Genomic DNA, 13,498 nt, shown 5'->3' on the forward strand with positions numbered 1-13,498 from the left:
AGAAGATTGGCTCAGGGACTGACTCATATGTGGCCTGAGAAACAGAGACTTACAGCAGAGGCTGTTTGCAAAGGAAGCCTTGACGTTCCAGGATGCATTAAAAGAGGTTATGGCAGAAGAGGCCGCCGGTGGAGCAGTGAAGGCTCTATGACCTCTGAAGACTCCCCCCAACCAGACAGCTGTTCACCACGAAGCCACAGATAGTACAGATGATCCAAACAAAGATGATGAGATTGACCAGGTGCAGAAGCTACCAAGAAGAAGGCAGTGGCCATCTGACAAGACAGTCTTCTTCCCTAGCTGTGCCGGCTGTGGAGAATGGCACCAGCAATCGGAGTGAAGTTTTTGCACTGCAGTGTGTCGAGCCTGTGGCAAACAGGGGCACATCGCCATCGTCTGTAAAGGTCACTAGAGGGAAGCTCAACCCGAAGACATTCCCAGGAGAGGTAAATGGGCCACGGGGCAAAACAGGGTCAGATATTGCTCTGGGAGGAGGAACATTTTTAAAACAGGAGCCCATCACCCTCTCAAAGAAAAGCTAAGACTCAGGGTCAGGCTACAAGGGGTTCCATGTTCAATGGAACTGGACTTCAGGTCAGCCCAGTCCATAATCTCCTACAAAACTTTTAATTACGTCTGCAGACAAGGCAGGAAATGAGTCAAACTCAAGCTGTCAAAACTTGTGTTGACAGACACGTCATCAGCATGCGTACCCAGTCCCCATAGTTAGCCACATCCTGGCATCACTACAAGGAGGTCGCTTATGCGCTAAGCTGGACCTCGCACAGGCATATCAGCAACTGCGTGTGGATGATGCCACTGCAGAGGCACAAACTATAGTTATGCACAGAGGAGCATTCAGGGTTCACTGCCTGCAGTTTGTGGTAAGTGCCACCCCAGGACTGTTTTAGAGTGTAATGGAATGTACACTCAAGAATATTCCAGGTGTGTGTCCTTATTTTGATGATGTTCTAATTGCTGGGTGGTCAGCAGAAATGTTAGCAGAATGTCTCAGAGCAGTTCTCCAACACTTCCATGAAGAGATAAATGCCAGATAGGAGTGAACTCTACTGAGTTCCTGGGATTCAAAATAGATTCTGCCGGAATCCACCCCTCTGACTCTAAGCTTAAAAGTATATAACAGGCTCCCAGACCTAAGTCAAAGGGGGAGCTGGGCATTTTTAGGACTAATTAATTTCTATCATTCATTCCTGCCACATAAGGCAGCATTGGCAGAGCTGCTTCATCAGCTGAATAAAAAGGCACCGTGGGTGTGGACAAACACCCATGAAAAAGATTTTAAAGCAGTCAAATCACTGCTGTCATCGAGCTCATCGCTAGCTCACTTCAATGAGAAATTGCTTGTCAATTTAACATGTGATGCTTCACCGTATGGCATAGGAGCAGTTTAAGCCATCTAATGACAGATGGGTGACAAGCACCTATCGCTTATTATTCCAGAACCTTATCCCCTACAGAGAGGAATTATGTGCAGATAGATAAGGAGGTTTTAGCCATTGTTGCTGGAATTAAAAAATTCCATGATTTCCTGTATGGGTGCTCCTTCACCATTTTCACGGATCATAAGCCTCTCTTAGGTCTCTTCACTGCAGACAAGCAGACCCCATAAATCCTTTCTCCTAGAATGCTGAGATGGTCAATCTTCATGGCAGCCTACAATTACAGGCTAGTACATAAGCCAGGCAAGGAAATGGGCCACGCTGAAGCACTCAGCAGACTGTCCCTGCCTCAAACAGATCCCGACCCTGCACCTGCTGCACGTATCCTGGCAATCCAGGATCTTCCTGAGTCTCCCCTTCACGCAGGGGATGTGGCTGCTGAAACAGCCACTGACAGAACACTCAGTCATGTTCTGAGCTGGGTGGTGAGGGGGTGGCCTGAAACCAGACCAGGCCCAGAATTTTACAGTTTCATCAGAAGACAAGATGAGCTGTCAGCTCACAAGGGCTGCATATTATGGGGAAGTCAGGTAATAGTCCGGCACACATTAAGAGCAAGGGTCCTAGAATCTCTGCATGAGGGACATCCTGGAATAGTCAGGATGAAGGCACTCACGAGAAGCTACCTGTGGGGCCAGGATTGGATAAGGACATAGAGGCTAAAGTAAAAAGATGCCAGGTCTGCCAGGAGACCAGACCTGAAATGCCTCATTGTTGTGGACAGTTACTCTAAGTGGGTAGAGGTAGCACCTGTCCCAACTATGACTACTGCCAGGACCATCCAGGAACTGCGCAGAATTTTTGCCATGTACGGCCTGCCTCATGGGATTGTGTCTGACAATGGGGCACAATTCACTGCAGCTGAGTTCCAGTCCTTCTTACAGACCAACATGATCAGACATGATACGTCAGCCCCCTTTCATCCTGCTTCAGATGGTCAAGCAGAACGCATGGTCAGGATGACCAAGGAGTCATTAAAGAGACTAACGACTGGTGATTGGCATCATCAGCTGGCAAACCTTTTGCTCTGCCAGCACACAACTCCATGCACCTCAACAGGCCGCAGCCCAGCGGAACTGAAATGGGGATGTCAACTGACCACAAAGCTGGCCCACCTTCATCCTGACCAGGCAGCCACAGAAACAGTGCAACCCAAGCCTCCGCAGAATCTGCAACTGAGTGAGAAAGTTTGGGCGAAAAACTATGGACAGGGTGGGTGGTAGCTGTGGTTTGTAAGGTGTCAGAGCCACTGTCGTATGAAATGGCCCTGGAAGACGTTCATGTGGTTCAGCGCCACATAAACCAACTGCGACGGTGGCAGGCTAATCAAACCCTGGCTGCTGACAGAGAGGAGAGAGCCAGCTGCCTGGTGACCTCCACACGCCTGAGTCTCCTAAGTCTTGTGAGACTAGCAGGAAGATACATGGTGACTTAGCCACATCTGAGTCAGCACAGACTCTTGAGACTATGTTCCCTGAATGGGAATTGTCAGCAAACTTGTTCCCCAGACTGTCAAACTGTGCTGCATTTGAAGAAATGGGCACCAATCAACCTGACAGCACTGCACAGGACAGCACCGGTCTACCCAGCCAGAACATTCAGAAGGGTACCAGCCTACCGGAGGTGAGCAAGTCTAGGATACCTGGTCTACCCGGCCCATCTAAAGGGCTTGTAGATTGGGGCCTCCAACAACACTACGGCACCTGCTTACTTACAAGATTATATTCATTATTTGTGATATGTTGCTTTATCTAGTGGGAAGGGGTGTTGTGTATTGACCCAATTTCTAGTGGCAGTTATAAGCTGTTAGCTGAATATGTTTAAATCAAGTCTCTAACTGTTTGTATGTCAGCTATAAGCCTGCACTTTGGGTGGGAAATGGTGCTTTAATTTCACTGGCTGCCGCCTAGTGGCAGTCCGGTATAAATAGAAGACAAGTGGCTGTTAGAGCCACATCTGTGTTCCTTGAATAAAGAGCTGTTGCTTTAAACTTCAGTCTGATTAATGCCTCATTGAACTCAGTATTTAACAAGTATCTTCTATTTATATGTTTGCTTATTTATATGAAAATTATGCTCCCTGTTTCTAAAATGGATGCCCACTCATGTGTACATTAAGACTTAAAGAACAGTGATGGACATTTCCTTACCTCTTCAGTAACATTCCACAGTTCTTCATCACTCCATTGTCCATAAGGATCCAAGTTTTTTCTAAAAGATCCAGAGAATATGAACACTTTCTGTGGAAGCAGGAAAAAAATGAAAAAAAAAATATTGCTGAAAATATTGTCACAAGCTAGAAATAAGAAATAATTTTTTTTTCTGAATTAACAAATCAGATACTTGAATTTGTTTTTCTTTTTCCCAAACAGTGACTATTTTCTAAGAGGTACAACCAGGGATTTGTTTCCTTGGATAAATACTATAGATAAACATTATGAAACATATCTAATAAGTACCAACAAGTTCACTGGTGGTTTTCTGTTTTCTCTTTTCAAAATAAAGGAAGATGTTTCAGTCCTCTATAGTTGTAATTTTGTATCAGTATTATACTTCTATACTATATAGAAATATATAGGATATAATAGTATAGTATAACATAACATACTGTACAGTACAGTATAATACAGCATATGATTATACTATAATTGGCTGATTACTCTAAACATGGCGGCTAATCAGAGTCAAGATTCATAAGTACAGTACCATCAGAAAAGGAGATAGAGAAGAAAAAGTAGGCACAGAAGATAACATCAGCAAGCCACTATAGACAAGACAGCTGCATAGGCACACTCATGAAGTCACAAAAATTTCAACTTGAAGAAGATATTACTTGTTCAGTTTTATTGGATTTAGGTAATAAATTACTTCCCTAATTATTGTAAACAGTAAATAATAAGAATCTAGTTAGCACTGACTATTGGGTCTTAACTTTGATCTTCCATACTAAAACTACTAAGACAATGGTCTTCAAACTCTGCCCTTTTATGACTGACTGAGGAATTCTGGGAGTTGAAGTCCATGAGTCATAAAAGGGCTGAGTTTGAAGACCCCTTTACTAAGAGGTCCCTTGGTAGCTATAATGAAAGCTGAAACCTTTGCTTCTTCATTGTCTTGCCTAATTCCAGCATTTAGGATGGGGATTCCACTATGCATATTCATACTTAATTTCTTAATATTTTATTATTGTATTAAATTGGTGGGAAATAAGTTTAATCTGTTCTTTCACAACTCTTCCAAGAGCAATTGTGATAATTCGATGTCATCAGAAGTACTTGGCTGATGTTTCCTTCAAAGAATATGGTTTTTAAAATTGCTTTTCCTGCATTTGGCATGGAAATTGTCTTGAAAAAACCCTATGAGCTGATTATTTCCTCCAATGCAAAAATGTCTAGCTAGAATGCATGAATGAATAAACTACTGTTGTGCTTAATATGAGACAGGTTTTCATAAATTTAATGGCTTTTCTTGTGCCTGAGACAAACAATTATTGGCAACTATAATAATAATAATAATAATAAACCTTTATTGTCAAAGTACAACATGTGTACATTGAGATTAGCTGAGCCTCCCCCCGTGCTCTCTCCCCCCAACACACAGTGACAACAAACCCTCCATCCTACCACACCATGTGAACCAACTACACCACACACCGGCCTCCTAAGTCAATTCTGCATAAGATAACTTCCAATAAGATCATCACCCCAACTCTGTTCAGCACTAACCTACTAATCTCAGCACAGAGCTAGAGCCTTCTGTATGGTGGCACCTCAATTATGGCATTACATCCCCCAAGAGGTGCTCAACAGGTCTCCATCCTCTCAAACTTCAAATGAGCTGCTATGATCATTTTATTTTGCTAAGTTTTTGCCTTTTGACATTCCTGTTCTTTTCTTTGCTAAGAAATTTTACTGCATTTAGTTGTATACCTAGGCACTGGGCGGGATGAAAAACACCATGTAAATAATTATATACTAAATATAAATGATACATAAATAAAATGGTAGTTTTTATTGAGAAGGGAGGCATATTTGTATTTGTCACATCAACATTTGACGATGATCTTTAATCAAGCATGTACATATTCAAAGCACTCATTTGCAATAGCACACTTGCAAATCAATCTGTTGGCTTAATTTAATGAACTTTATTTTTCAAGTATGGATGCATAGAATTGCAGCCCTAGATTAATACTCCAAATCAGCTTTCTAAATTCTCCTAAAGATAAACGGAATGGTTGAAGGCCCACAGACTTCCTCAACCATATCATATACCTATCCAACATCAAGAACAAACACTTCATGAGAAAATGGTAGGAAAGCCTTCAAATTATCCTATGGTTCCTGAGAATAGGTGCTAAGAACTAAAGAACTGCAGCATTGATGACGAAAGAAATTCTTGAAATAAAAAAGCATCTTCTTTATTAAGTTTGTGTGGAACATTATTTGAACATCTACTCCTAGTTAGAGAAAAATAACTTGCCTGAGGCAGGGCTTGTACATTAAGATACTTGTTTTCTTATGCTTCTGCAGGTTTCTTTAACTAAATGGAACTAGCCGTATTCCCTGTGGGATTAGTTTCTCAAGATTAGAGGGTGTGGTTGTACCAATACAATAGAGAAACTATGTCTGGCATAGTTTACATTTGGCTGGGTTTGTGAAGATCAATTAAATAGTTTGGAATCCTATGATGACCAAGAAATTTAAATAAAACTGTTTCGTTTAAACCAGTTTTTTAAGAAAAGGAAGCAATAGCTTCATAGTACCTACAATATCTCTTACCAACAGTTACCTAGTATGAATGAAGTGATGCATTTTGCTTTCCTAAAACAGATGAATTTCCTAACTGCACTGCTCAGTTTGCAAAAAGAGACCTTATAAAATATCCCATTGCTATTTTGAATTTAGAAAATAATTTTCCCTTTAGTTTCTTAATCTGTTAAAATCTATTTGTAGTTTCTGTTTTGAAAATTTCACATTTTTTACATTTACAGGTGAAACTCAAAAAATTAGAATATCATGCAAAAGTTCATTTATTTCAGTAATGCAACTTAAAAGGGGAAACTAATATATGAGATAGACTCATTACATGCAAAGCAAGATAGTTAAAGCCGTGATTTGTCATAATTGTGATGATTATGGCGTACAGCTCATGAAAACCCCAAATCCACAATATCAGAAAATTAGAATATTACATGCAATCAATAAAACAAGGAGTCTACATAGAACAATATTGGACCTCTGAAAAGTATAAGCATGCATATGTACTCAGTACTTGGTTTGGGCCCCTTTTGCAGCAATTACTGCCTCAATGTGGCATGGCATGGAAGCTATCAGCCTGTGGCACTGCTCAGGTATTATGGAAGACCAGGATGCTTCAATAGCGGCCTTCAGCTCTTCTGCATTGTTCGGTCTCATGTCTCTCATCTTCCTCTTGGCAATGCCCCATAGATTCTCTATGGGGTTCAGGTCAGGCGAGTTTGCTGGCCAATCAAGCACAGTAATCCCATGGTCATTGAACCAGGTTTTGGTGCTTTTGGCAGTGTGGGCAGGTGCCACGTCCTGCTGGAAAATGAAGTCAGCATCCCCATAAAGCTTGTCTGCAGAAAGAAGCATGAAGTGCTCCAAAATCTCCTGGTAGACAGCTGCATTGACCCTGGACTTAATGAAGCACAGTGGATGACATGGCTCCCCAAATCAACACAGACTGTGGAAACTTCACACTGGATTTCAAGCAACTTGCAGTGTGTGCCTCTCCATTCTTCCTCCAGACTCTGGATCCTTGGTTTCCAAATGAGATGCAAAAGTTGCTCTCATCAGAAAAGAGGTCTTTGGACCACTGAGCAACAGACCACGTCTGTTTTTCTTTAGCCTAGGTAAAACGCTTCTGATGTTGTTTGTTGTTCAGGAGCAGCTTGACAAGAGGAATGCAACATTTGATGCACTGACTCCAGCCTCAGTCCACTCCTTGTGAAAGTCCCCAACACTTTTAAATGGCCTTTTCCTGACAATCCTCTCCAGGCTGCGGTCATCCTTGCTGCTTGTGCACCTTTTTCTTCCACACTTTTCCCTTCCACATAACTTTCTATTAATGTGCTTTGATACAGCACTCGGGGAACATCCAACTTCTTTTGCAATTACCTTTTGAGGCTTTCCCTCCTTATGGAGGGTGTCAATGATGGTTTTCTGCACAACTGTCAGGTCAGCAGTCTTCCCCATGATTGTGATTCCTCCTGAACCAGACTGAGAGACCATTTAAAGGCTCAGGAACCCTTTGCAGGCATTATGGCTTAATTAGCTGATTAGAGTGGGACACTTTGAGCCTAGAATATTGCACCTTTTCACAATATTCTAATTTTCTTGAGATTGTGGATTTGGGGTTTTCATGAGCTGTAAGCCATAATCATCACAATTATGACAAATCACGGCTTGAACTATCTTGCTTTTCATGTAATGAGTCTATCTCATATATTAGTTTCCCCGTTTAAGTTGCATTACTGAAATAAATGAACTTTTGCACGATATTCTAATTTTTCGAGTTTCACCTGTATATTAAGTTGTATTTTGTAACATTTTATTCTTGGTACAGCAGTTCTAAGAAGAAAACCCCTTTTTCATTTCCTTTGTTTTACTCACAACTATCTTGGGTTTTAGAAAAGGCCAAGTCTATTTCCATAATTTATTTCTTCCTTGTTCTCTTTCCTTTGAATTTACTTATTTACTTTTTCATTGCTGTTCCAGAGTATCTTAGTAGTACTGCTGAGTACTGCATCTTTCTCCAATCTTGGCAGACTTTAAGTTTTTCATATGGAGCTCAAGTAAGATTGACCATTATCTCAACATAAGCATATGTTGTTTAAAATTCTTCCTGTTTGCTCTCTTCAAGATGTTGGTTACATGCTTGTAATTATTGTATGCTGTAAATCATTATATCTAGCCCTGTCTTTGATTGCTGATAATAATCCCACATCTTGACCACTAAAATCTCAGCAAGATGTGCCCTCTGTTATTGTTGCTATGATTTCCTCTCCTTTGTTTGCATTGTCTATTTGATTTAAATTTATTTATTAATAATTTTCTAGTCTGTCCAACTCCAAAAGACATATACAAAAGGTATAAAATAAAATATAAACCCAATAGATAGCATCAACCAAAGGGAACAAAACCAAGTCTTTCTCACCAGCAAAGAAAAAAATAGACATTCCCACAGACCTATATTAATTCAGATCCTGGGAGAAAATCCAGTAGTAAGGTAGAAATATATAAAAATCTGTATTGGTATGTTCTAGGGAGGTGGGAGTAGCAAGTTAAAGAGAGACATGCCTATGCTATGCTTCTTACAATTTCAGAATTTAAAATAAAATATCACTGGTTTTTGTTCTGCAAAGTTCTTTAACACTTCATATATACAAATTCAAAATAAGAGCTATTTGATCAATTGGTCTTATAAAGCTTATAAGAATTAAAATGCCATATTTTTACCTCCCTTACCTTATGCTTTACAAAGCATAATTGCATTTCACTCTTCAGGGAAAAGATATAAGTCTAGCATAATTAATTAATTATAATTAATAAGCTGTAAAACTAAATGTCACCATGTAAGTCTTCAAACTAATTATCCACTATTCACTAATTATCCACTATCCACTAATTATCCAATATTTGAATCACAATATTTTGTACTGCTTTATGCCAGATGACAAATCTTTAGGATTGCAGGTAAGCAATTCAGATCACTCATTTTTGCTGGCATAAGCTTCTCTTAGAACAAAGTACCCCAACCTTTCTTTCTTAGCAGACCAGTGGGGGGGATGGTTCCACATGAGTGACAGGCAAGCATTCATGTGCACAGATGTTTGCGTGAGTGGTGGACACACACACCCACTGCTTATGCAAATGGAGTGTGCATGGATGTCCTCACACTTGCCTGATGTTTCCATGGCCTGGTTCCAAAAAGCTCATAGCCCAGTACTGTGCCACAGCCTGGGGGTTGCGGACCTGTCTTAGAAGCCATGATGGATAAAAATATCATGACACAATTGTTAAGTCGTGGGCTCTTGGGAGCAGGAATGATGAGACGAGGCTGAGTACAGGATAACTCATACTTTTATTCTTGCTGGAACTGTACTGGAACTTGGCTTGCAACCAGCTAGAATATATAGTCTAGACCCTAGGTGGCAGACAATAGGTTTGAACCCATGCTTGCCACCTGGGGCTAACCAATTGCAGGACTGGAGATGGCTTGACTAGGTTGCTGGAGAGCCGTTAGCTGCTCCAGCAATGCATGTGGTGTAACACCACAAGCCCAATATATAACACCCCTCCCCCCTTAGTTCAGACTATGACAACCGTGATTTAGTCTTGACAGCTGTCAAGACTTATTAATCAACTTGCATACAACTGTAGTGATAATAAAAAATAATAATAAATAAATAATAATAATAATTTCACTGTGGCTACAATGAGATTAAACAACTTCTCATGAACAGGCTTACATTGCAGTAATGGCAGTTTCACAATGCACAAGTTTCTGTAGTTAGTGGTACAAGTTTTACAACACTATACATAACTTTATTTTACAATGTAATCTGTGAGGTACGAAGGAGGCTTGTGTGGCCTACAGGAACGTCTTGGAGTTCCCATCACTTTGTGGTCTACCAGCTTACCCAGTGGGTTGGGTAGACCCGTGTCCCCTTGTGCTCCAGTGTCAAGGGGAATCAGAACGCTCTGGCTGGCCTTACCCGGTTGGCCCACCACAGAGTCAGTCTGTTCTGCAGAGTAGGCACAGCGGTTGCTGAGGTTCGGCTGGCTCGCTTGGTCAGGGGTTCCATGTTGTACTTCTGTGCTCCCCGGTTCGTCCTCAGATTCCACCTCTGCTGAGAAGAGAAAACCCTGGTGGTTCCAGTGAGGGCTGGCTTGGCTGCAAGTTTGAGGACCTTGGGAGGGACCTATGCCACAGTCCTCACTTAGTGACCATTCTGGAAACCTTTTCCTGAGTTGGTCAATGTGTCTTCTGACCATTCACACTCCCTCCAACCCCACTTCATAAGATAGGGGTCCGGATGCCTTGGTTATTTGACCAGGAACCCATAAATTCCCTTGACCATAGTTCCTGGCCCAAACCCAATCGCCCATGTGCAGCCCCCTCGGGGTTTTGGTCGAGAGGCTTCTGTTGCCACTCTGTCTGGATGCAACCTGTCCAGTTTAGTAATCAAACAGCAATATCACCCTTTATGTGCAGACAACTCATGTCTCCTGACAAAAAAACTTTGAAATTCAGAGCCTGGACTTTTTTCCAACCAGCCTGTGTATTTATTTATTTTATTTATTTTATTGCATTTATATACCGCCCTTTCCCTGAGGACTCAGGGCGGTTTACAGGGAGTTAAAAATCAAACATACAAAAGTTAAAAACCAAGTTAAAAAATATTAAATCAACCCTGTACTCTTAAAAACCCAAGACAACACTCTACTAAGTATTTTATCTGTGGCAGTTTCAGCAGCAATGTCCCCTGCATGGAGGGGAAACTCAGGTATGTCCTGTATGGACAGTATTCTAGCAGCAGGAGCTGGATCTGGATCCATTAGTGGCAGTGGCAGTCTGCTGAGGCCATCAGCGTGGCCCATTTCCTTTCCTGGTTTATGAATTAACTTAAAATTGTATGCAGACAAAAATATAGACCATCTCAACATTATTGGAGATAGTATGTGGGTTTTTTTTGTCTGTTGTGCACAGTCCCAACAGAGTTTTGTGGTCAGTGTAGACAGTGAAATCCTTGCCATATAAATAATCATGAAATTTTTTAACTCCAACAACTATGGCCAGGGCCTCTTTGTCAATCTGGGCATAGTTGCGCTCAGCAAAGGACAAGGTCCTAAAGTAAAATGCAATAGGAACCTGTTTCCCATTTTTCTCTGTGTGGCTTAAGACTGCCCCCACCCCATAGGGAGATGCATCACATGTAAGACATACAGGTTTAGACTCTATGTAATGAGTTAAAGTGGACTTTTCTGATAGAAGGGCTTTCAAATCCTGGAAACCTTTTTCGTGTAAGTTAGTCCATTTCCAAGGGGCTTTTTTGTCAAGCAGCCTGTTGTGGGGCTCTGCTATTGCTGCCTTATGAGGTAGGAATGTGTGATAAAAGTTTAGGAGACCCAAAAATGCTTGAAGCTCTCCTTTTGATTTGGGCCTAGGAGCCATTTTAATGTCCTTCACTTTAGAATCAGCGGGGTGAATACCATTAGCATCAATGCAGAACCCCAAGAATTCTGTTGATAAGACCCCAATACTACACTTGTTCTTCTTTAATTTGAGGCCTGCTATGCGAAGCCTCTGCAAAACAGCCCTGAGCCTTCTGGCCAATACTTCTGGGGATTCCCCATCAATAAGAACATCATCAAAATAAGGGAAGACGCCCTGGATACCCTTAAGTGTATGTTCCATAATCCCTTGGAAAATACCCGGTGCAACACTGACTCCAAACTGTAAGCGTTTGACTTTGAATGCCCCCCTGTGTGTCATGATCGTTTGAGCCGCGGCTGTGGACTCGTCAACCAGCAATTGCTGATAGGCCTGTGCTAAATCAAGTTAAAATGGTTCCCCCTTGCAAAGAGGCTAAAATATGGTTGACTACAGGAACAGGGTAAGCGTGTTGTTTGAGGCCCTTATTTAATGTGCATTTATAATCAGCGCAAATGCGAACTTCCCCGTTGGACTTCAGTGGGATGACAATAGGAGTTTCCCACTCTCCCCCACCAACAGGCTGTAACATGCCCTGTTCTACAAGCTTATCGATTTCGGAATCAATTTTGTGCTTTAAGGCAAAGGGCACCCTGCAAGGTTTAACCCTAATTGGAACAATGTTAGGATCTAACTTAAAAGAAATTGGCGGGCCAGTGTATGTCCCTAGGGTTGAATCAAAAACATCCATGTATTCTTCGCATACTGCCATGAGGTCAGCAGTTTGTGTCCGGTTTACGCCAGTAATCTGAATGCCTAAGGCATCAAACCAATCAAGTCCAATAAGACTCGTTCTTTGGCCCCTACTACTTTTATATCCAGGTGCCCCCAAAACCCTTTAAATTTTACCAATAATGTGGCTTCTCCCTTAACTTTAATGTGAGTGTTCTGAAAATCCGTTAAAATGATATCTGAGGGTCTTAGTTTAGCCCAATTGTTACTGCACCTACACATGAAGTCAAATGTGTCTTGCGAAATGATTGAGACTGCAGAGCCGGAGTCCAACTCCATCTTACATGGAACTCCTTGTAGCTCTACTAAGAGCTTAAGATTAGGCTTGAGGGGGTGTTGAACCCCAGTGCGGCAAACGCTTCTCTGGCTTCTGAAGAATCCCACACTAACTGGACCTTGGGCCCCAGTACCTCTCCTAGTTGGCTCCTCTGACTGGTGCTTGGGTGGCTGATCTCTCTGGCAGGCTCTACAAACCACTGTGAAGTGGCCTGTTCTTCCCCAAGCTCTACACGTGGCCGAACGAAATCTGCAGTTGGCACGAATATGTTTGTTTCCTCACCCTTTACATCTCGGTAAGAGAACTGCCTTGTAACCGTCCTCACGCTGGTGGCTGTTGCGGTGTTGTGCATTGGGTTGCCTTTGGAGTTTGTTGATTTCAGGTTCTTTTTCTTCTGACGATTCTCCGGCACATTTGGCGACCTCAAGATGGACCGATTCTTCAACTTTTGAAGGTTTGGTGGGCTGAACTGTCTGCACTGCACCCCCGGTGGCTTCGTCAGCCATCACCTCGTCCTGTGCCTCGGAAAATGTTAAATTGGGTCTAGCAAACAGTCTCTGCTGAAGGGTTCTGTCCCGAAGGCCACAGATGAGCCGGTCTCTTAGTCGTTCTTCTAAGTTTGAGAACTTGCAAAGGCGTGCGGCCTGCCTTAGGCCCGCAATAAACTCTAATGCTGTCTCCCCGGGTAGCTGCACTCTTTGGTCGAATTTGAATCGCCATGCCATCTCCGACATCTTGGGCTGGAAGTGCCCAGTTAGCTTCTTCTTAAGGTCTGTGTATGAGACTGCTTC

The 13,498-nt window shown here is 42.1% G+C and overlaps 1 protein-coding gene across 1 annotated transcript in view; it reads right to left on the reverse strand.

Annotated features, from left to right (window-relative positions):
- Positions 1–13,498, reverse strand: part of CFTR (CF transmembrane conductance regulator) — a gene marked incomplete at its 5' end in the record, with an annotated part of 124,153 nt that overhangs the window by 24,250 nt on the left and 86,405 nt on the right. Inside the window, one exon of the mRNA XM_081331953.1 lies at positions 3,610–3,699. Coding sequence (XP_081188079.1) covers positions 3,610–3,699 — 90 coding nt within the window. The remainder of the gene's footprint in view (positions 1–3,609; positions 3,700–13,498) is intronic.

The sequence above is a fragment of the Vipera berus genome (genome assembly GCF_964194415.1).
Source record: "Vipera berus genome assembly, chromosome: 6".
NCBI classification, from domain to species: Eukaryota; Metazoa; Chordata; class Lepidosauria; order Squamata; family Viperidae; genus Vipera; species Vipera berus.